Source organism: Heloderma suspectum, chromosome 2 (assembly GCF_057233095.1).
Source record: "Heloderma suspectum isolate Gila_16-S chromosome 2, 16-S_ref, whole genome shotgun sequence".
Lineage (NCBI taxonomy): Eukaryota > Metazoa > Chordata > Lepidosauria > Squamata > Helodermatidae > Heloderma > Heloderma suspectum.
Genome location: NC_139459.1, coordinates 89,103,529 through 89,127,280, shown reverse-complemented (window position 1 = coordinate 89,127,280; position 23,752 = coordinate 89,103,529). Strand labels below are relative to the sequence as shown.

Sequence of the window (23,752 nt, the reverse complement as noted above, 5' to 3'; positions counted from 1 at the left end):
CAGCTCTAGCACACAAGCCGAGGAGGCTACAGGCTGCCACAGATATTACTGTACAATGACAGACAGGACACTCATGCACACTCCTCGGCCACCTCATAAGTAAGGTAAGACCAAGAACCCCAAACCCAACCCATGAGAATTTCTCCAAAATTTCTCCTCCTTTGCAACTTCTTTTCTACCAAATTGAATGAGAATAGTCGGAAAACTAGGGATGTCAGAGAATTCTGTGACGGATCTTGGTGAGGCCGAATGCCAGTGCATTCGGCCCCCTGAAATCTGTCATGGAACGAAGCCCCCGTCCCCCAACCCACAAAAGGCACGCGGGAGAAAGTCCCTGCCACCCCCAACCCACAAAAGGTGCACAAAATGGAGCACTTACCTGCTCCCGTCCTCACCGCTTTGCGAATGGCGGCCGTCCTGCGGCCGCCATTTGCTTCCTCTTCTTCATAGCCATGATAGGCTACGTAAATACTTAAATAGCCTATCACGGCTAACGCAGGGACACCATTTGTGTCCCTGTGGAGGCCGTGATAGGCTACGTAAGTATTTACATAGCCTATCATGGCAGGGGGGGAAAATCCCAGCATACGCAAATGGCGGTAGCTGGGTTTTTTCCCCCCAGCCATGATAGGCTACATAAATATTTATGTAGCCTATCATGGCTCAATAGAGGGACGCAAATGGCAGCAGCTATGACAGCTGCCATTTGCGTCCCTGCAGGGCTGCCCAGAGGCCGGATGTCCGGCTGCGGGCGGCCGGAGCTGGCCAGTGGCTCCGTGACTTGGCTGTGAAGTGGAGCCGGCAAGGCAGGATTCCGGGGGGGTGAGGACCGGATCACCTCCCCCCCCATCGAGGATTCCAGGGGGAGGGACGGAGTTCCTCCCCCCCACCGCAGAAACAGAACGTAACGGAAGGTAAGTGTTCTGTCCATCCCTACGGAAAACATGTGGGAGTCACGGAAAACATTTTTTGTCCCCCCTCCCCATAATGTAATTTGTGCCAAGACTTCATCAGGATTCAGTCAAAGAGTCTGTTTTCAAAACTAGGGCTAAGGTATGGAGAAACTCTAAGCATATACAAAGTGCCTTTCCCTTACCATTGAAGCAAGAGTCAATTCAAAAAGAAAAAAGAACAACCCACAAATGACAAAACATGCATAGGACTGGGCTGAACAGGTAGTCAGTTCAGTGGACTGGAATTGGGTGGGCTATTTATTAAATCTGCAGTACTGCACTCACAACTCAGGACTTATTTCTGAGTAAGCCTGCAGAAGATCAGGCTGCAAACCTCCCCGCAGAAGTAACTTATGTTGGAATCCTATGTACAGTTTCCTGGGATTAAGCCCCATTGATCATAACAGGACTTACTTCTGAGTAGATATATGGACATACAAATAAGCGAGCAGTGTTAGTCTTTCCTCTACTCCTCAAAATTAACTGCTATTTTTATTAAAGCTTTCCATTCATAGGAACATAAGAAGCTGCCTTCTACTGCATCAAACCCTAGCCCATTATTGTCAACACTGACTGGCAGTGGCTCTCCAGAGTTTCAGGCAGGCTTCTTTCCTAGTCCTACTTGGGGAAGCCGGGGATCGAACCTGGGACATTCTGTATGCCAAGGATGTGCTCTGCAACTGAGCTTATGGCCCTTCCTATTGCTGGATAATGACAACTGACAAACAAAACATACCCAGATTCCTTCCTCTGTAACCATGTGAACCCACTTTTCTCAAAGACCTGAGTGAGGAGGAGAAGGAATAAAACAAATATTCTTGTCTGTTAGTATACAGTCAAATAGAGTTCAAAACTTCTCTTGCCCAATACCTTCCCTTCTTGATAATTCCCCAAGTTGTGCTCTGGATGGAATAAAGAGGTAAAAGAAAGACCAGGGCTGCCTTTACATTAAATAAAAAACCCGCAGTTGTCCCATTGTGGAGCCTTTCCGTATTTACAACAGGCTCCCAGACAGTGACCAAGTGATTGCTGAAAAAGGAAGTTTTTTATTTTCAAGGTTCCATAGAGATCAATGAAACAGCGCCATCTAGTGTCTGTTTTAATAGCGTAACAATCTGACTTAAATGGATAGTTCATTATTTCTGGATCTTTTTGAGATGGAATAACCAGGAAATACCTCTGGATGTGCCTCGAGGTTGACAACATCATGAAAAGTACCCATAAACGTCTGTGAGTGAGCAATCTCAATAGCAGGATAAAAGCTTCATGTGAAGAAGCCCCAGGATAGGGGAGGGAAGAAGAGGAAAAGAAGAACAGTGATTGGAAATTGAGGCGGGGGGGAGAATTCCCCAAGCCAAGTGGCTCCTTTCAGAGGAGTAGCACTTAAGAGGAATTTTGGAGGGTGTGAGGGTTGCACATACTTCAATTATCTTTATGAGGTGAGGTGGCTGAGGGCTTTTCCTGACTTTTTTTTTTAAAGCTATACAACCTATGTAAACACCCCAGCATTTCCTGGATCATGATGTCACATAGTCCTAATCCTCCTTTTGGTATAATCTGCTTCCTGCAGCTATATGGGAGAAATTAAAGTGGAAGGGGCGAAAGGCATTTTTGGAGGCTGACTACCAATTACTATATAATAAGTTGTAGTAAAGCCAAATAATGAGATGGAAAGTTTTGCACCTCAAATCTTTTTCTACAACATGAAGTGAACAATGGTTGGGCTTCAATGCTGCAGATCTTTTCAGTAAGGTGTGTGTTGTTCAGTCGTTCAGTCGTGTCCGACTCTTCGTGACCCCATGGACCATAGCACGCCAGGCCTTCCTGTCCTGCGCTCTCTCCCGGAGCGTGCTCAAGTTCATAGTAAGGTGTGTAGATGAACTTTATTTTTCAACCAAAGTTGTGATCCTAAGCAGTTTTTCTTAGCAGAAAATTCTATTGAAATAAATGGGATTTTAAATGCAAATGTGTTTACAGTTACAGTGCCAAGAGTAAAAAGTAGAGCCAGAACTGAAACCTAACATCTGCAGTTTCCCTCTGGTTACATTTCCCTCTGATTTATTACATACTATTTCACTTGCCACAGTCAGTTTGTCAGTTTTTACTACAAATGCCTTTGAGTTCAGCCATAAGATTCTGCATCCTCCCCAGCATTTTTGCTTAGAGAAAGTCAGTGAAACTAGGAGAGAGAGAGAGAGAGTTGGAAGAGAGATGAGAGATTAAATGAGAGAGAGAGAGAGAGAGAGAGAGAGAGAGGGATGAAATGGATAATCAGTTTTCATATTTATGTTGTGTTACATTTCAGGAGAGCTGTGTTTATATACTGTTTCACGAAAATATCATGAAGAGGAAAGCCACTGATAGTTTAAGGGAGCAACCCTATGGTCCCTAGACAGCATCTGAGGGGCCATAGGATATTTTGGATTCCCTAATCCGAGGTTGGAGAGAGTGCTCTGACCTTGCAGGGGAAACTGGAGCTCTGATCCCCCCTCCCCCTCACAGCTGGCATGGAAAGAACCATGCAGGCTGCTCTCCGGGGTCGGGAACTCAACCTCGCAGGAGGGGAGAAGGGGGTGTTTTAGTGGGCGGGGAGGGGAAGAGAGTGGAGAGGTCAGGATATGAGTTATCCTGAGGCCTCCCCAGCCTCCTTCCTCCCCCCTCCGATGAGCCCCAGTTAGACAGGCAAAAAAGCCCATCCAGTAAAAAATACATGGCAGGAGGACAGGGAGGTGAATATTGCCTCTGCCACTCCTCCTGCCCTGTATAAGATGCTCATAAGCCTCTGAGTTCAGGGGCTTACAATAATTGAAGGTGCAACCCATAGGACTGTGCCCTAATTTTTTCAGATATTCTGATAGGACATCATTGGAAATAATAAAATTCAGCTTTTATATCACACTGCGTAGTGGAATCCTGTACATGTCTACTCAGAAATAAGCCCCTCTGGGTTCAATGGGACTTACTCCCAGGTAACTGTGCATAGGATTGCAGCCTTAGTGTGTTCAGTGTAACTCAGTAGTACTATCTCTATAGTGGGGTGGGGGTGGGGTGGAGGCTGAGAGATAATGGCTTGCCTAAGGCTACTTAGTGAATACTTGGCAGAGGTGAAGATCTGAACAGGAAACTGTATGGTTTGCAGCTCAGTTTCTTAGCTACTATGCTATGTTAGCTACCATTTAATTTTTTTCTCCACAAATTGCTTTAGCTACATAAACCACAGAGCTATTCACATGAACAATTCCAAGCAAGGCAGGAGAAAATGTAAGCCTCTGCATGACAACTTCTGTTCTTTGGCCACCCAGGCATCTACATGATACCTTCATGTTAGGGCTGTTCAGGCACCCCCCGATCTGACTCAGAAGCCACAGCACTTTGTGGCTTCAGAGGTGGGCCCAATTCAGCTTGGGCTGATTTGAGGGGGCCCTGGCTTGACTCGGCCCCGAACCCAAAGCAGGATTCGGATGCTGAATCCTGCTTCGGGGGCCCCCCTAATGCCACCACGCAACCCCCCAGCTCCCTACCTTGACGCCACCTCCATTGCCACCTTCTCCTCCTCCCCCTCCCCCTCTGCCTCCACTGCCACCTCCGCCGCTGCCTTTGCTGCCTTTGCCACTGCCTTCTCCACCTCCTTCGCCTTCGCTGCCTTCACCGCCACCTTCTCCTTGCCGCCGCCTTCTCCGCCATTTTTAAAATGGCAATCTCCTGGAAGTTCCTGGAAGTTGCCATTTTTAAAATGGTGACTCCCTGCAATAAGGGTCAGTGTGCATCCAGACCTCAGGACCTGGTTGCGGCGATGACGGCGGACACAGTGGCGGGGACGGTGGTGGCGGCGGCGGCAGCGATGACAGTGGTGGAGGTGGTGGAGGCGGAAATGGCAGCAGCTGCGATGATGGCAGCGGAGGAGGAGGAGAAGGCGGCAGTGATGAAGGCAGTGGAGGGAGACAGAGGAAGTGGGCAGCTCAGGTAAGGACCTGGAGGCACCAGTGCAGCTGGGCTGGGGATGCTGAATCTCCAACGCACACTGAGTGCTTCGGAGAATGCCCAGCCTGCTCCGGGTTGCTTCGGGCCCCCTCCGCTTTGCCTCGGAAGGGGCTCAAAGTGACCCGAAGCAGCCCGCTTCGACTCGGGGTTCGGACCTCAGGCCAAAGTGGTGCACAGCCCTACTTCATGTATAGCACTTGGCACAAGTTAATTTCCATGGGGTAAGACAGCAGTCACCCTAGACCGTCTCTCCTGATAAGTAGGAAAGGAAACACTCTGCAAACAGTGGCTCCCAGCTCGTCTGCAACAACCAGCTATATCACATTGCACACAAATGGGATATTTATAACAGGGAGGGACTCAGATCCAAAGAACGGATAGTATAGAAGCAAACCACTGTTCAGAATGAACTAACTTAAGCAATGCCTGAATATTAGACCAAGTACATATATGTACTGGACATTCAACAAAACTGAACACACACAAATATGGTGTGTATAAATGTACTGAAATAATGAGATCCCTCAGAAATCTTTTACCTGTGTCACTCTGGGCAGCTGCCTCAGATTTACATGCTCAGAATTCCCTCAGAAGGTAGATTCAACTGAACACATATGCTCCAATGCCTCTACTCCTTTGCTTTTTCTGTAGTATTCAAATTCAGAAATCCTCTTCTGAAGACAACAACTGAAACCTGGATTCAGTAGGGATGGCAGAGAATTTCTCCCCGAAACTTCGGGGGGCTGAGCGCCAACGTGTTCGGCCCCCCGAACAAGTTTCGGGGAGAAATCCTCCGAACCCCCCCGCACCCCGCACCCCCCCCCGGGACGGGACTTACCTTCACCGAATGTCCCTCCCAGTGGCGGGTCTGGCTGGCGGTTCGGCGGGTGTTCGAGCGGGGCGGGAGCGGCAGCCGGTCTTTCGACTGGCTGCCGCCGCCGCCATTACAATCAAAGAAAAAAAAAAACGCCCCCTGATAGGCTACGTGACGATTCATGTAGCCTATCACGGCTAGATTTGCAAAGTCAGCCGTGATAGGCTACGTCAATCGTCACGTAGCCTATCACGGGTGACTTAAAAAAAAAAAAAGCGTGTACGGATAATGGCGGCCCCCATAGGGAGCCGCCATTCCCGTTCCTTATTTGCTCGCTGTAGTCTACGTAAATGTTTACGTAGACTACGGCGAAAATAAGGGCAAAGCAATGGTCAGGAATGCTGGGAGTTCTAATCCCATTTGGAGGACAGCACTTGGAGGAAGGTTGGCCTGGGCGATTAACTTCCCTGGTCAGTTCCCAATTCCAGGGTTTTGACAGTATAGGTAGCCATTAGCAGCAACATTAAAACTCCCAGAGGACAGTCTGAAAACCAGTGAGATCCATCAACTACAGGAGATGGACCAAACAAATACCCCCCACACGCTCTTGCAGGGATTTGAACCTTTGGGATCCCAAATATCTTATATTGTCACCTTCAGATTTTTAAAGATATAATTTAACTAATATCACAAGTCTGCTGAAGTGTGAGCACTGGAGTTTATACAATTAAGGGAAGTAGTTTGTGCCTAGGTTGGTACAGGGGTGTGGTGAAATTTGACCCAGTTCCAGTGCTGGTATCACAAAAACTATTTATACTACTGCACTCCTGTTTCCCCCCTGTTCCTGGACTGCTCAAGGGATTTATCCTGCTCTTGTTGAGGCAGGCCTGGTTCACACAATCACCATGGTGGGTTGTTTAAGCTACAGCATGTGCTGCTGTGTGCTGTGCGCCATTTGCCTAATTACCCACCCAGGCATGGCTTGTTGTGTTGTCTGAACCTGGGCGGCATGGCTTGTATAAGGGGGAAAACAACCCTCAAATAACCCAACCACAGGCCATGGGTTATTTGAGGGTTGTTTCTCACCCAAACAAGCCATGCTGCCCAGATTCAGATGACATAACAAGCCATACCCAGATGAGTAATTAGGCAAATGGCACCATGGCTTGTTGGGCCATTAAACAGCCCTAGTTCTTACTCATTGAGAACAGCCCTCCGCCTTTGTTTTAGGTACATAACCGTTCGAATGACAAGTAGGGCTCAGTTGCATAGCTCTACATTTGTCAGATGTAGAATGTAGCTTTAGCTGCAGTGGCACAAACCTCTATTCGCAGCACTGCAGCTAAGTCGGACCCTGGGAACTGGCTGAAAGCCGGTCCAGTAGTAATTGTGGCTGGGTGGAGGGACAGAGTGTTAGGGGGCCAAAAGAAATATTAGATTATATACTCCAACAACCTACATTTTCATTTTCAGGAATACTCAAAAAGATGAAATGAAGGTATACGGATACAGAATACTGCAGAGTCAATAAATCACATTGCATACCTAATGTTCATTCACAGACTTTAAAAGAAACAAGCTCAATTGAACTTTACCAATGCCTGCTCTTTTAGCATAATATACAATCTGATCTTCTAGACTGCTGAAATTGCAAATATGCTCTTTCCACATGAACTATAAATCAAGCAAAGAACTACAAACGGTGGAACTTTTTAGGAGGGGCAGTAAACAGATCAATACTACCTGAAAATAATATTGATGCATATTAAATTCATGTATCAAGGCATAATGCCAGACCTCTACTGTACCATCAGCAGGAATGCAACTGAAATTTAAAAAGACCCTATTTTGCATGAACAGAGAGAACTACCAGCTAGGCCTTTACTGAGGCACTGCCAAGCCACAGAAGGGACATTGGAAAAAAGAAATAACCATGGAGTTAAAGCAAGAAGGTCTGACAGCTCCAGCAGTGATAATAGAATGAACATTCTTTTAAAAATGCAGAACCATCACCCATATACATTAGAACTGCAAGGAAAAGGCCATTCCTGGATACTGCTCCGATGATAATGAGGATTGCTCATGGTGCGATATACATAATCCCGATGAAATTATTCAGCCAAGGTCACAGACTCTAAGGGAGACTATGGCAAAGGGCTGGGAGGTGATAAAATCATTTTCATCAACTTCTATTAATTAAAGTGTTGTTAATTACTACTCAAAACACAGCAGCAGAACGGTACTAAGTCGTATATCATTTTGTGGAAGGTGTGCAGCAGGGCTGTGCTTTTGGGTTTAAATAAAATGCATGTAAAATGTGTCATCTGGGCTTCAGATCCCCAAACCTTAAAGATACAGTCTGAGTTACACACCTTGGGAGGGAATTGTTTTGTGTGTGTGTGTGTGTGTGTGTGTGTTGGGGGGCAGCCCTATTTGAAGGGCTGCCAGAGGACCTTCCTCTGTTTGAAGGCATCCTCTATTTGAAGGGCTGTTCACTCCAAGTCCAGATTAAAGATCATAAGAACTGCTGCCCATCAACAACCTGAACAGCAGGCTGAATAGGTGGCCTGGTCGCCATCTTCCACAGAATACAGAGCATTTTTGGCATTCCAGCCCCATTGAGAGAGAGAGCAGCAGGAGCCACGCTTCTGAGCCACTTGATGCTCTTTTCCTTTAGACTTAAAAAAACAAAGACTCCAAAAAATGAGAAAAAGTCCTCAGACTACCTCATGTTCCTGTAAGCTTAATAGTACCCCACCACCACCACACACACACACCCTGAAGTCTGTTCCCTCAAAAAGCATCCCCCTCCCATCTTCAGTACTGGCTTCCCCTGAAACTGCTCAAAAGCTCCTGCTTGGCCTGGCAAGTTGCTCAGACTGAGGAACCAAGCCTGAGGCAGCTGTTACATGAGGCCAGCCAGGCCATCATTCCCCACCCGGGTCAGCTGACACAGCTCGGCTGAGGAGCTGCAGGAGAGCTTTGTGGTCACTATTTGGGCGGTGGTACAGAGCAGCAAAGTTATATGGGGCATCTGCCCAAGAACTGCCCTGGTAACACAAAGTAGAGTGGCCAGGATTCCTCTTTTTACAGAGGACAGTCCTCTGTTTGAAGGGCTGTCCTGTCTAAATCCAGTTTAAAGATAATAATCCATAAGAACTGTTGCCCATCCACAGTTAGCACCTAAACAACAGACTGAATAGGCAAGCAGACAGGTCACCTAGGCTAGATCTACTGAAGTGCACTGATAACTGTTGGGGCACATTACATATTTGATATGCTTCTTTTGTAGTGTTATTTCCTGCTTTGTATTCCACATTATCCAATATACTGCAACAAATGTCACTGTGTGCCCTACAAGGTATAAATGCGCAAGAGGGATATAGCATTACCATGATGGGATCGTAGTGATATGACACAAGGTGGTGATCTGGCCTTAGTCACAGTCTTCTACATTGTGGAGAGATGTGCTGTACTTCTATTTAAATTATAAGAATTATTTCTATATGTGCATCTATACGCATACATTAGCATATGTAAATGTTATGCAAACCATTATCCTCTTTTGTCCTCTTTTTTGGGTGATGCATTTCATCTTGTCTGGCAATTCATACATGGCCACCCCAGAAGGGAAGCTCCTACAAATCATAATAGCCTTTAGTGTGTTTTGCAGCATTTCCTACTAGAAAGCATCTTACATTCCTATTCTGTTTCCAAGTTATCTTCTTCAAGCTTTCCTCATGTGACAAGCACAACGCAGACCACTACAGACCCCTGTTGTGGCATGCCATACTGGCTGGGAATTGTAATGTCTACATCTGTGAAAAGATCCCAGAGTACCTTTCCCCCAGAGACACCCATGATGCAGTAGACCAGTCTTCCCCAGCCTAGTGCCCTCCAGACATGATGGATGACAGCTACTATTATTCCTAGCCAGTATAGCCAATCTGGGTCATGGTAATTGTAGTTCAACATATCTCAAGGGCACCAGGTTAGGGAAGGCTGTAGTAGGCAATGTACCAGTCTCTGTTAGCTATCTATACAACAAGCAGGGACTAGTGAGAGCTGAAATAGAGGTCTGGAATGGAAGCAGCGATGTATGTAAATGTTGTTTTTGCTCACATAGCATAAAAGCAAGACCCATTCAAATACATGCACAAGCATGTGTCCACCAAAAATATTCAGAAACTGTCGAACACGTGCTCACATTTGTCTCATTCCTGATTCCCAGTTTGATTTGCACAAATTTCCTAATTTGTGCACATTTCCTCAGTAGATTGAATCAGCCCCACTTTAGGGGCTGATTTCCACTGAAGGAAATGTACACAAATTTGGGGAGATTTGTGCTTAGTGGGGGAGATCTGCGCAAATCTCCTGTTCAATCACTGCTCAATTTGCGCAAATTTCCCATTTGTGCCAAGCAAGTAGAAATTGTGCGTGCCAACAGGAATCAGGCACGAGATGAGCTGCACAATGATGTTTGGAGGATCTTAACAATCTTGAACATTGCTCATTTGCCCATCCTGAAATGGAAACTGCTCAATCAATATTCACAGTTAAAGCCTTCTGAACATGAGTTAAAGGGAGGACTTCATAACTATGGAGATAAGAGTTTAGGCTTTTGCAATGCTAAAACATAGTCAACATTTGTCATTTATTTAGTTACCCTTATATCCCACCCTACCATCAAGGGGTTCAAAGCAGCATACATGGTTCTCTCCCACCTAGGGGTGTACGGATTCCCCACCGTCTGTTCCAGTGGGGAATCCATGGCGGGGGGAGGCGATCCGTTCCTCCCCCCCCCGGAATCCTCCAGAGCGGTTCCACTCCGCTTGGATTCCAGTGGGGGGGATTGGCTTGGGGGTGCTTACCTTCCCTCCTGCCAGCCAGTGCCGTTTGCCTCCTCCCTGTGCCTGCCGATTGCCTTTAAAAAAAAGTCGTCTTTTTTTTTTTTAATGGTGATCGGGAGGATGTGCTCATAGACTTAGATGCAAATAGAGTCATGAATCTTGCATATAAGTCTACATGTCCATAGGCTTATATGCAAGATTCACCGCTCTATTTTGCATATAAGTCTATGGGCACATCCTACTGATCACATGTGCCCACAGACTTATACGTAAAATAAGCAGTGAATCTTGTGTATAAGCCTATGGACACATAGACTTCTATGCAAGATTCATGACTCTATTTGCTTCTACGTCTATTGGGCACATCTTCCCAATCGCCATTTTTTGTCAGCGCTCCACACTGGCTTTCTGAATTCTTTGAGCTTCTGAGTGACAGTATATGGCTGAGTCTTTGAAAATAAGGATTATTGAAATTAATGCTAGGAAATCTGACGACTTAAAAACACAGGAACACAGGAAGCTGCCTTGTACTGAGTCAGACCATGGGTCCATCTAGCCCAGTACTGCTGACACTGACTGGCAGCAGCGGCTCTCCAGAGTTTCAGGCAGGATTCTTTCCTAGCCCTACCTGGAGATGCTGGGGATTGAACCTGGGACCTTCTGCATGCAAAGTAGCTGCTCTACCACTGAGCTACGGCCCCTCCCTTCACATGGAGTATGGCCCACCCTCTGGGAATCTCAGTAGTTCTCACAAAGCTGAGATTTTTGGCTGTCAGAAATCTGAGTCAACCTGTACTGATGGTGTCCTTTGTTGCTAATTATTGACAGGGGCAAATTCCCAGTCACAAGTTCCCATAGCTTTGGGAGATAAACAGCTTTCAGCTGCATAAATCTCATTTCTAATGTGTTGGTGAATCATGTGCGTCATGGCTTCCTCGTATCTCAAGCTAATTCCTACACATTTGACAAGCTAAGGAAGGGTGCTAGCTAGGCATAAGCTTCTGCAAGAAGGAGGAAATTGAGAAGCTCTTATTTTCAAAAGTATAGCAGGGAAAAGGAAGAATATGAACACTAGCCTACAATTACGAAGATGATATACATGAAGTGCCAAGTGTTATATATGCAACATTGTTCTTCTGCAAATGTCCCAAAAAAGATAAATTGTTTGAACCATAGGAACACAGTAATCTCCCTTATACCAAGTCACTTATACCAGGTCCATCCAGCTCAATATTATCTACACAGATTGGCAGGGGCTGTCCAGGGTTTCAGACAGGAGTCTTTCCCAGTCCCACTGGAGGTGCCAAGGGTTGAACCTGGGTTCCTTGCATGAAAAACATGTGCTCCACCAATGATTCAGTTCAATTTACCAAAGGGAGAATGTTATTGGTGGGGCCCAAGGAAATTTCAGCTATACAAAACTCAAGAAGTAATATTAGCAAACATTTAAGAGCTGGGGGTTAAGGAACAAATCTTATGCGTATATATATACACACTGTTCAGCTTGGTGATAAATTATTATCACTAAATTCAGAATTAAATGAGCAGGAAGATGAGTCTGTGCAGAAGCATTTTATCCCTAACCTTAGGTCATGGCCTTTAAACCTATTTGCAAAATACTCAACATACTCCGCTATTACATTGACCTTGCTGTTCTCAAATAGGCAGATTTCATTCCCAGGGCTCCTTATCACCTTGGTAGTGGTGTAATTGTGGTGAGAAAGGATGTATTGATATGCTTGATCTGTGAACTTTTAATTCTTGTAAAGCATCTGCTTCCATAAATTCTGGAACAAGATGGACTTAGATGCGTATTATAGCCTTTGTTGTTTAAATCTCAATTCCCCGACTAACACAACTTGCATTGAATATAAATTACCTTGGTTTTACTCTGAGATTAAATGTATGCATCATCATCATCCATTCCTCCTTGTATCCATCATTTCTTTAATATTAATCCATGCACACTTGTTTTGTACATAACTAATTACTGAATTTCCTGAAAATGTATAATACTACAGCCTCTTCAATTCTGAAACCACTTAGAGTAATTTGCTTGTGTCTGTGTGTGTGTGTGTGTGTGTGTTGGTTTTTGGGTCTGGGGGAGGGGGATTATAGAAAAGTTAATTGTAGAGCAAAGTAACTGGATGGAGAACTGTGGCATGAAATGGGTCTTTTAAAACTATACTCAGTTATAGTTCATATTATGAAAAATGAATTGTATATATATAACATTTGCTTTAACAGGGCAATCCTATTGGGGAGGGGGAAAGTCTGTGGCAGAGGAACTGCCACTTCTTAAGCCCTGCTGGGCTTGCATCAGCTGGGGGGAAGGTGGGGAAGCATTTTATTTTCGGGGGGGGGAACAGTGAAATGGGTGACGGGGGAGGAAGCATTTTTCCACCTTCCCCCTGATGCTGGCATAGTTTTTCTCCTGTTCTGGGAAAAGAGGGGGCTTTGGGAACAAGGGAGCTTTGGGTGTTGCAGGTTCAAATTTTCCCCCAATCACACCCCTGGAATATTCCCCTTTTGCCTTACTGCCATTGGAACAGCAATGGCAGAACAGCCACAGAAGCAGAGCTTTCTCCTGTGGATTAAAGGAGGATCTCCATAGCAGGACTCCCTCTCCATGAGCAGACATCTCTCTCTCTGCTTGCACACAGAACAGAAGGAGGTCCACATTATTCTATCTCCCAGGGACCACAAGTTTGCAACCTAAAGTATGACTGGACCACAGTCATACTTTAAAACGACTGGACCACAGTTGTATAAAACAGGAAGGTGAACCAAAATAATGGAAACAAGCCACCCAAGGTTATTATGTATGCTTAACTCCTGTTGGGTTTCATGGGAAAGATTTCAGCACATGCTTAAACTTTGGCTGGATTGTGCCAATAATATTTTTATGGGAATGGGTTATAAAATCTGGGGAGTTTAATTATATAATAAAATCAGCCAGTGTCTCAGGAAGCATTAGTCAGAATACTTCAAACAGAACAAAATGGTAAAAAGGCCAAGAACATGAGAGAAAGAGAAAAGAAGATTTAAGAATATTTTAACTCATTCAGGATTTACATTTTATCCAGATGTGAAAGTAGAACGTAAACTACTGATAAAAATGAACTTCTTAGCTGAAACTGGTAAATAAATAAATGCATGATGGGGAAAATATTAGAAATGCTATCTGGTACCACGGAATATAGATTAATGCAGAATAATGGTGACATTGGTTGGCCCAATTTATTTATTTCAAGATAGGTTTAAGTATTCTAGAGTAGGGATGTACGAAATACTCACCTGGCTCCGTGCCGGGGCATCTGCGGTGGGGAGAAGGCACTCCGTCCCTTGCCCCGGAATCCTCCCTGGCCAGCTCTGCTCTGCGGCAGCTCTGCGGAGCCACCAGCCAGGGCCGTCCGCAGCTGGAGTTCCGGCCACGTCCGGGCTGCTGCAGCCACAAATGGCGGCCGTCATAGCGGCCGCCATTTGCGTGGCTGCCTTTACTGTGTTAGGCTACATAAATACTTACGTAGCCTATCACGGCAAAGAGCAAGGGCGCAAATGGCGTAGCGGCTGCCATTTGCGTCCCTTCTCTTTGCCGTGATAGGCTACGTAAATACTTACATAGCCTATCACAGCTGCAAGAATGTAAATGGCGGCTGCAGCAGCCCAGCCGCGGCTGGCCAGGAGACCAGCCGGAGCCGCCGCTGGAGCTGCTGCCACCACGGCATCCATCCCAGGTATGTTTCATACCGGGGGGATTCCACGGGGCGGGGAGGCCGTTCTGCCATGGATTCTTTCAAATCTGGCCTCACTGGAACCTGTGGCGGAATTCTCTGACATCCCTATTCTAGAGGAAAAACACATTGTATCATTAAAATAAGAGAGTGCAAATATTTCTCATAGTGTATCTCTGGGAGGGAAACAGGGCAACTGTTACAAGAAGATCCATTATTTCTAATAAGCCAGTAGAAGTGTATGTGTTCTTCCAAGGTCCCATTCATGTCAATGAAGATTGTACAGGAAAATGTCCTGGGCCCCATATACACCGGGCTTTTACTCTGGGGCATGTGCAAGTCGAGGTCCCTCATGATAGATGATGCAGTTGCGACTTCACAGCCATCCGTGGTTTTTGCCCAGAAAAAGTGGAGTTCCAAGGAGTTGTTTTACTGTGATTTTGGGGGTTTGCTGTGGGTTCCCCCGCAGTTCTGGACCATCTGTTCCTTCCCCAAACTGACTTTGCATCTTACAGTGGGCATGTTGTAGGTGTGCGTAGTGCCTGCATCACTCTGTGACGCCCCTTTGCTCCTGCATCCCTTTGCAGCTGTGCAGTTACAGAGGCACTGAAGGGCGTTTTCATTTATTTAATCATGCTTTCATACATTTTTGCAGCTTCGTGTCTTCGCAACAGTTGCTTTTGGACTCAGTATCCAAGGGCTGGGGAGGGTCTTGGGGGAGGAACAACATCGCTCCAGGCACCAGGAGCAATGGCTAGGCATGTATTGCTTACACTTGTGAGTGCGAACCATCGCCAGAGTCTCAGGCTGGGGAACTGACAAACTGATGGTGCGGAAATGAAGGAGCACAAAACACCCAATACTTACCTGAAACAGGGTCAGAAAGACACAGCAGAGCCCCTCAAATATAAACCAGCCAGTGAAGTGTTGCACACATAGGGGACTGCACAACTGCACAGTTCAGTATAATAGCAAAAAAAAAGGGCACAGTGAGTCTCTTAGGGTAGCGCGCAGTACATCGCCAGTATATCGCAGGGCATGGTGATTCGAAGCCACATTGCTGTGCAGTTGCAACGGGGAGGGGGGGTCAAAGCGGTGCCATATAGATGGGGCCCTGGTAGATTGTGTCCTATAGTATATAGGCAAGAATTTGGACTTCTAGCAATAGTGTGTCACACTACCACAAAACTAGAGAAGTAATGAGACACTTAAAGAGTCGCAGTCCAGTCCTGTTTATACGACTGATAGATTTGTGCTGCTCTAGCAAACATACCATCCAGTTCCTTCCAAGCAGGAACACACTGGATTCTACTTTGCTTATCCAACAACTGCCATGTCCATCTGTGACAAGGAAGAGGTAACAGATACCTGTGGAGACCCTCATAGCTGCTGACCCAAAAGACTCTTAGGATGCCTTGCAAGGCGTTTGGAGGAAACGTTGACTCCAGCTACACCACAGGAAAAGCCAATATACCACACAAATACAAAGTCTGTTCCTACTTGAGTGTTAAAACTAAGGATAATATAAAGTTCCCATGGTCAAAACCAGTTCTGTCCTCATTCTGGCACTTCACAAGCTGCTCCCACAGAGTGTTCCCACAGAGAAGCCCGAAGTATTGGGCCCTGAACCTAGAAGGATATTATTCTCCTCTGTACTAAACAAGTACCTCTTTTAACAGGAAAAAACACATGCAATTAATTGAGCTGTGTTAATCTCTTCCAAAGGGTGAAGTCTTGTCCAAAAGTATGCATATTATCATTAATTACAGCCACTTCACCTGAAAATTGAAGGCTGGTCCAAAATCTTCTGAACTGAGAAGATATTGGGGCTGGACTCAAGAATTACAGAATGGCAAATCATTTTCCATTACCATGAATTATAGTTGAGGGAATTGTTAAGTGTGATACTCCAATGGACTGTTAAGAATGACAGAAAAATCGAACCCAAAATTGGTTTTTGAAAACCCTATATCTGTGAGATGTTTCAATTATGTCCTGTGGAAGTTAATAAAATATAGCAAAACAGAAAGTATATCATGACATCAAGTTTATGTTCCTAAAATGTGCCATACATATTCTCTAAATTCATTAAATATGTACTCAGAATAACAGAGATAGTGTAATGAAACCAAGAATTTATTAGAAATTTAACCCAATATTGCATGAAAATGTTTTCTTTTTGATAACATCCACACGGAGTACCAATTTTATTTTAGTAACAACAGCATAAATATAGTAACCATTTTAATTAAAATGCATACAAAGTCCAGTGTAAAATATGAATACACCTGCCCTTTCATATGCTTGCGTAATGTGATTCTCAATGTAAGTTTCATAACTAAGACCTTCCTTCCTTCCCTCTAATGCATAGATCAAAATCACTTTAACTACCATCCATTTGCTATGTTCTTCAGACAGCAGGGGCATAGTGAAAGCCATTCTTAATGGCTGTCCCAAAATGTTGAAGTGTCAAGTGCCATTCCCTTGGATACCCACCCAAGTCTGTGCATCTTTCAGGAATGTTAGAAGCTTTCAATGGTCATGATGAGTAAAGCAGCTTGGATAGATTCTCTCTCTGTATGCGTGTGTGCGTACGTGTGTGTGTATGCACACACACACACAAAGATACAGAGAGAGAGAGAGAGAGAGAGAGGGAGAGGGAGAGAGAGAGAGATCAGACAGACAGACAGACAGACAGACAGAACGACTGACCCTGGATCCAAATATGCTTGTGGAAGGGATTCAGATCCAGTGGAGGTTCCTGTTGGAGGAAAGGTGAAGGTGATTTTTGCTGTTTCCCCTTCCCCCTGTGCCCTGGAGGCACAATCTGGAACAGCATGTACTGCTGGGGGCTGCAGGGGAAAGAAGGAATGGATGAAAATTGCCTCCCCTTTCCTCCAGTGGAGCATCCCATGAGTGGAACTCCACTCATGGAAAATGAGCATCTTCTCCCTTCTGTGCTGTCCCAGATATTAAGACTGAGTGGGAATGACCTCTTGATGGGCTGCATTTGCATGGAGTTTGGTATGTATGTGTCACCCCGAGAGAGGGAGTTCTTGATACAGACATCCCAATTGTGAATTCTCTCTGCTTTTATAAACAGACCAAGTCTTACAAGTTTTCAGCACCACCTAAAGACTTATCTGTTCACACAGGCTTTTGATTAGTATTTTTTTGGCTGCATCGTGAACATTGTTATTATCTGTGTTTCTGTTCCCCCGTTTGTTTCTTGGTTGATGTTGTATGGTTCAATTGTGTTTTAGTGGTTGTACCCCACTTTGGGATTGATTTATAATGAAAAGCAGGTAATAATATTAATGAATAAATAGCACCGGCTTGCACCCTATGCTTCTATACAACTACTGAATTTCAGCTTTGAGGATGATGTGGATTAGAAGCTGTTTGGTTGTTGTTGTTGTCCCACAATACATCCAGCCATAGGTCACTTCATAGGACCTCATTCTGGAGAAAAGACAGCAATATCAATTCCAAGCACCCTGGAGGCACTTCCACTGAAGTAATGACTTACTCATTTCCTAAACACCACAGTCAGTATTTAAGCAAACATGATATACCATACATAAATGTTGAGTGTTCAACTGTAGTCAGCACATGCTGATGCCTACCAAGGTATGACTTAATCACAGGTAACACTGCAATCCTATGTGTGCCTACACAGAAGTAACTCCTACTGGTTTCAGTGGAATTTACATGTAGGTAAGTGTGCATAGGATTGTTGTCTTAATTGTTGAGCTGTCTGTAAGAATGAGCATATCTCCAGCTCAATCCATTTAGTATGGTGAGGTAGCTAGAATATTGGACTAGGATTAGACCCAGGATCAAATCCACATTCTTCTACAATAAAGCTCACTGGATGACCTTAGGCCATTCACACACTTTCAGATGAGACTTAAGTTAGTGATGACTAACTTCACCATTGATTTCAATGGGTCTCCCCTAAGCACAATTAAATCTGGATCCCACACAATTTGATAGGATATAAATTCATTTGTTTTTCTATAGTTTGTGTCCTAGCCTTTTTTTTTTTAATCTAAGATTCAGTGGTTGAACTATTTAGGGTGACTGCTTAGCTTCTTGCTATTATGATGTTTAAGTCATTTAGCTAGGTTTGGAATCCTGAAGAAAATATGGCAGCCCAGAGGCCTATAAAGAGCAAGTAATACATTTCTTATGCATGTTTTTGAGGATGGTTAATAGCTGTCAGTGCAATGGTCCAAGTTCTTTAATGACGTATATATTCAGTCATTGACCAGATTAATTTATAATTGAATAAAATTTTACTGAGTAGTTTAAGCAGTCAAATTACAGCCAATGTTAAAAGAGGTTTCTGAATAACCTTTTGACCTATAATAGTTACAAAAGGTTAAAAAGAATGATAAAAGAGCAAATGCCTGAGGACTGAGATCTTTTGGAGGGGCCCTCCTCTGCGTCCCACCAGTGCGAGACATACAGTATAGTGGGATGTGGGAGAGGATTTTCTCTGCTGTGGCACACCGGTTGTGGAATGCCCTCCCCTCGGAGGCCCGATTGGCACAGACATTGGTCTCATTTCGCGCCAAGTAAAAACATGGCTTTTTACCAAAGCATTTGAGGGCTAAATGCATTCCCTAAAGTAGCACACTGATTTATTGTTTTAGAGTTTAATTGGTATTAGCTTGTCCATGGGTTAATATGTTTTAGGTGTTTAAATTGTTTATTGTTTTATACTGTTTAAATTGATTTTATCTGTATGCCACCCTGAGATCTTAATCTAGGGCAGGATATAAATGTTATAAATGTAATTAATTAATTAATTGAGAACAACTACCTCAGGCAATAAAAATGCTAGGATAAGGAGTCTAATATTTAGGATATACACTGCTAACAAGTGAGGTTCAAGAAAAATCTCTTTCTGGTCTTTGGCTTAATGTTTACAAAGCTTAATATATTTTTTATACTTTGTGTAGTGCCACAAATACAATTTTTTATTTTATTTTATTGATATCAGTGCTATGAATTTTTCATTGTACAATGTTGTATGAACCTAGTTTTGCTGAGTGCTGGTTTTGTGTTTTGAGATTATCAATATTGAGGGGAGGGGTCCCCTAAATTTCAGACTTAAACTCATTACACAAAATATTTAGGCATTATAAAAACATAAAAAATATTTTATGTTTTTTCAAGTCCATGATCACAACAAAAGTAAAAATTAAATAAAGAATTGTTATTTAAAATGCAAAAGGTTATATAAACTCTATTTCTCAAAGGAAATAAAGTATTTGTTAATTTAACAAAGGTAGAACTCGATCAAATATATTTTTGATCTAGTGTGAGATTCTTCTTTATTAACTCAGAAATTTCAAGTCTCCTATGTAAAATCAGCTTGATGAAATATATTGCGCTAATGCACAGAAATGTGATTACTATACTGAAAACATTAACAGCATCTGTCACTAAAATAACATACCCAAATGCTTTCTTCTTGATGATATTGCTTCCAGTTCCTTCCACTGTCACTAAACATCAGGAGGTAGCTTGTTACCCAGTCGGAACTCCCATATCCACCTTGGGTAGCAACAGTGGTAATTTCAGTTCTCTCGCCAAGATCAATCTGGAGCCACTGATATTTATTTGATATGAATGGAGTCCAGCCACCAGCACCTTCAGTGGTAAATATAAAGGGGAAAACAGAAAACAATGATTAATTCAGAGTGAAAGCATGGAAATGCCAGGATTGTGTACAACAATAACAACAGGCCTCAATAAAACTGTAATTGGGGCAAACTGTAATCACTCACTGGAACATGGGTATATTTAAATGATCTTTCTCACACATACCTAAACCCATACCCATGAAACAAGGTAAGCAGGATTGCTAGAAAGCCAGAAAATTTATTTTGGACACTGCACCTAGGAAAGGCCAGAACAATCATTACTAAAGGTTTCTTTGGCCAAAAAAAAGCTCTGACTTTGAAGTAGGGCTGTGCACCATTTTGGTTCGAATCCCAAATCCTGAAGTGGATTGGGGTGATGCAGACCACTTCATTCCAAATCCGAAGCAGATCCAGAGTGACCCAAAGTGGGTCGGAGATATCTCAAGCGCTTCGGTTTGCTTTGGACAATTCTGAAGCCCAGACAGACTGTTGGAGTGAATGTAACAATTTGCTAGAGAAGGGAGGGGGAGAGGAGGAGTTGGGAGGGGGGAACTAAGCCTTGGAAAGTGGCACCTCGAGGTGCTAATAGGGCTGAATTTTTAACCCAGCATTTCGTTTCCTTGCTTTGTACTGCTTGTTATTTGGCTCCCCGCCCCCACTTCTCAGTTACTATTCCTTCCCTTCTCATTTTTCAACTCTCTACATTCGTATAAAACACCAAATAATTAAACAAAAAAAAACCCTTTCTCTTCTTTTAGGCTCTAGTGTTATTTCCCTTCCCCCTCCCCCCTTAACTTGTAGGTAGGTAGGTAGGTAGGTATTTATTTGCTTATTTCTGTGTCCGCTTTACTTTTGGCCTTGTGTGTGTGCTCTGTGAGTGCACCATACACATTATTGTGCACAAGCAAACTGTGTGGCCAAAGCAGTACACCAATACCAAGTCCAATATGTACTGTGGGACAAAGCACTACACAATACACATAATATGAAGCATCATCACTTTTGCTGATTTTCCAAGATACTTTGCCTGTTGCTTGTTTTTCCTTGTACATCAAATGACCATAAGAAGAATATGATCAGGCTAGGCTATATGTTGTTGTTGTTTTTTAATGTTTTTCTTCATCTTACCCTTCTTGGGGAAAAGGGCTGGCAAAATTATCAGGGGGCTGAAACAACTCGTCTATAAAAGGCTTCAATGTTTGGGCTAGTTAATTTAGAACAAAGGCAAATAAGGGGGTTATAAAATTATATGAAGCACAGAAAGCACAGCACTGCAATTAATAAATAATCTCCACTGAGTTTAGCACGTGTGACTTTTCCAGATAATGTGTATTGCAATTTGCAGCCCAAGAGATGTTTAACTTTTCTTTCTTCCCTTCATGAGAGCCTCAGGTCAGTTGCAGATTCAGGACAGGCAAAAGGAAAGTACTTTTGTACTTCAAAAAACAACAACACCCTATATCAGAGATTAGGGATAGTGACCTCCTAATTGTCACCTTAAACACCTTCTGATTAAAATATCTAATCCCCTGTGTAGCTGACAGGTTTTTACCTTTTTAATTTCTGAGAATATGAAATTTTATGCATGGCTAGCACAAAAACTACTGGGCCAAACTGTCTGAAGTCTGGCAGGTTCAGTCACCTCCATTGCCACTGAGTGACAGGTCTCCAAATTTCATGTATTTTCATAAAAACTGAAAAAGTTATGGTCATTTCTGTTTTCCAATGCAAGTCAATGGGAAAAAAGTAAAATCCAAATAATCCAGATATCTGAATCTCAATTAAGATCTGAATCCAAAGTGAATTGGATTGGGTCTGAATCAGTCCAAAGTGAATCAAGGCTGATTCAGAAGACCCAAATCAGCCTCTGAAGCATATTGGGGGGAGGGGGACTGTGCACAGCCCTACTTCTAAATATTTTGGCTTTCTTGTACAGTTCACTTACACCCAAATTGCATCCTAGTTTCTTATCGCCTGCAAGGACAAGCCAGTTTTGAATGAGTTAATAGAAGCCAAGGCTCAACACATTGTTTGGGATTTGCTTTGCTCTTTTTCCTTGAAGCTTTTCAAGAGTGAAATAAAACTGAAGTTGGCTTCTCTGTCAACAGTAATACTGGTTTTAGTCATCAAAAGAATAGCTATATTCGAACATAATGCTAAACCATGGGTTGTATCCTACTGCTGTGTGAGTGGAAGGAGGTAGCCAGTAGCTTATTGCCAGTAGCTAAGCCTTTGAAGAGGCATTTCAACATTTTAGAATTGAGGAAAAACTGGACAAAAGCCAAGAAACCTCCAAACAATTGGTAGCGGGAGAAAGGGGTGGAGCAGGAGAAGGGGTTCTGACCATCTGGGGAACCGCACAGGGCCAGATTGGGATCCCAGGTGGGCTGGATTGGGCCTGATGTCCTGCAACCCTGATGTACAGGACTGCAGGCTTAAACATGTAAAGTAGGCTTCTTTAGAGATGCCTTATTTCTGTTGTACAGAACACATGAAATCACAAATCACCTTACTGATTACCTTTCCAGCCATGTTAGGCTGTCACAGCAAAAAACAAACAAACCAGCAGTCACACACACACACGCATGCATGGACGCACATATCATAGCATAAGTTTCTGAGGCAGACTCATAGCTTTGTGGTGCTGGAGAAGACTCTTACAAGTCCCCTGGACTGCAAGGAGGTCAAATCAGTCAATCCTAAAGGAAATCAACCCTGGCTGCTCATTGGAAGGACAGATACTGAAGCTGAAGCTCAAATATTTTGGCCACCTAATGCGAAGAGAAAACTCCCTGGAAAAGACCCTGATGCTGGGAAAGACTGAAGGCAAAAGGAGAAGGGGACTGCAGAGGATGAGATGGCTAGATAGCATCACCGATGAAATGAATAAGGACTTGAGCACACTCTGGGAGAGAGCATAGGACAGGAAGGCCTGGCATGCTACGGTCCATGGGGTCACGAAGAGGCGGACACGACTGAACGACTGAACAACAAAAAGCCGTCTCTGCCTTAAGAGGTGAAAGAGAATCTTCAGCTCTAGGGTGGGGCTTGTTATCCTCAGCAGTTGGTGAGTATCTATTCATAACTGGAATAGGAGTGCACGAAAGCCACTTACCTGGTCTCACAGCTTGCTTCGTGGTGGGGGAGAGGCGCTTCGCTACTCCCCCCGAAGTTCAGGCCGGGGGGGGAGGCTTCCCGCCTCGCCCGGCCGAAATTCAGGCCGGGGGGAAGGCTTCCTGCCTTGCCTGGCCGAAATTCAGGCCGGGGAGGAGGCGCCTTGCCTCGCCCGGCCGCGAAATAAAAAGTTAAAAAAAAAACGCCCCCGTGATAGGCTACGTGACGATTAACGTAGCCTATCACGGCTAGATCTGCAAAGTCAGCCATGATAGGCTACGTTAATCGTCACGTAGCCTATCACGGGTGACTTAAAAAAAAAAAAAAGCGCGTACGCAAATGGCGGCCCCCATAGGGAGCCGCCATTTGCTTTCCTTATTTGGTCGCTGTAGTCTACGTAAATCTTTAAGTCGACTACGGCGAAAATAAGGGCAACGCAAATAGCGTTGCCCTTATTTTCGCCGTAGTCTACGTAATCTTTACGTAGACTACAGCGACCAAATAAGGAACGTGAATGGCGGCTCCCTATGGGGGCCGCCATTAGCCGTATGTGCTTTTTTTTTTTACAGTCACCCATGATAGGCTACGTGACGATTAACATAGCCTATCACGGCTGACTTTGCAAATCTAGCCATGATAGGCTACGTTAATC

At 44.1% G+C, this 23,752-nt stretch overlaps 1 protein-coding gene across 1 annotated transcript in view; it reads right to left on the bottom strand.

Moving 5' to 3' along the window:
- CNTNAP4 (contactin associated protein family member 4) overlaps window positions 1–23,752 on the bottom strand; it is a 333,732-nt gene that overhangs the window by 240,528 nt on the left and 69,452 nt on the right. The window contains exon 4 of the mRNA XM_084829657.1: window positions 19,800–19,993. Coding sequence (XP_084685783.1) covers window positions 19,800–19,993 — 194 coding nt within the window. The remainder of the gene's footprint in view (window positions 1–19,799; window positions 19,994–23,752) is intronic.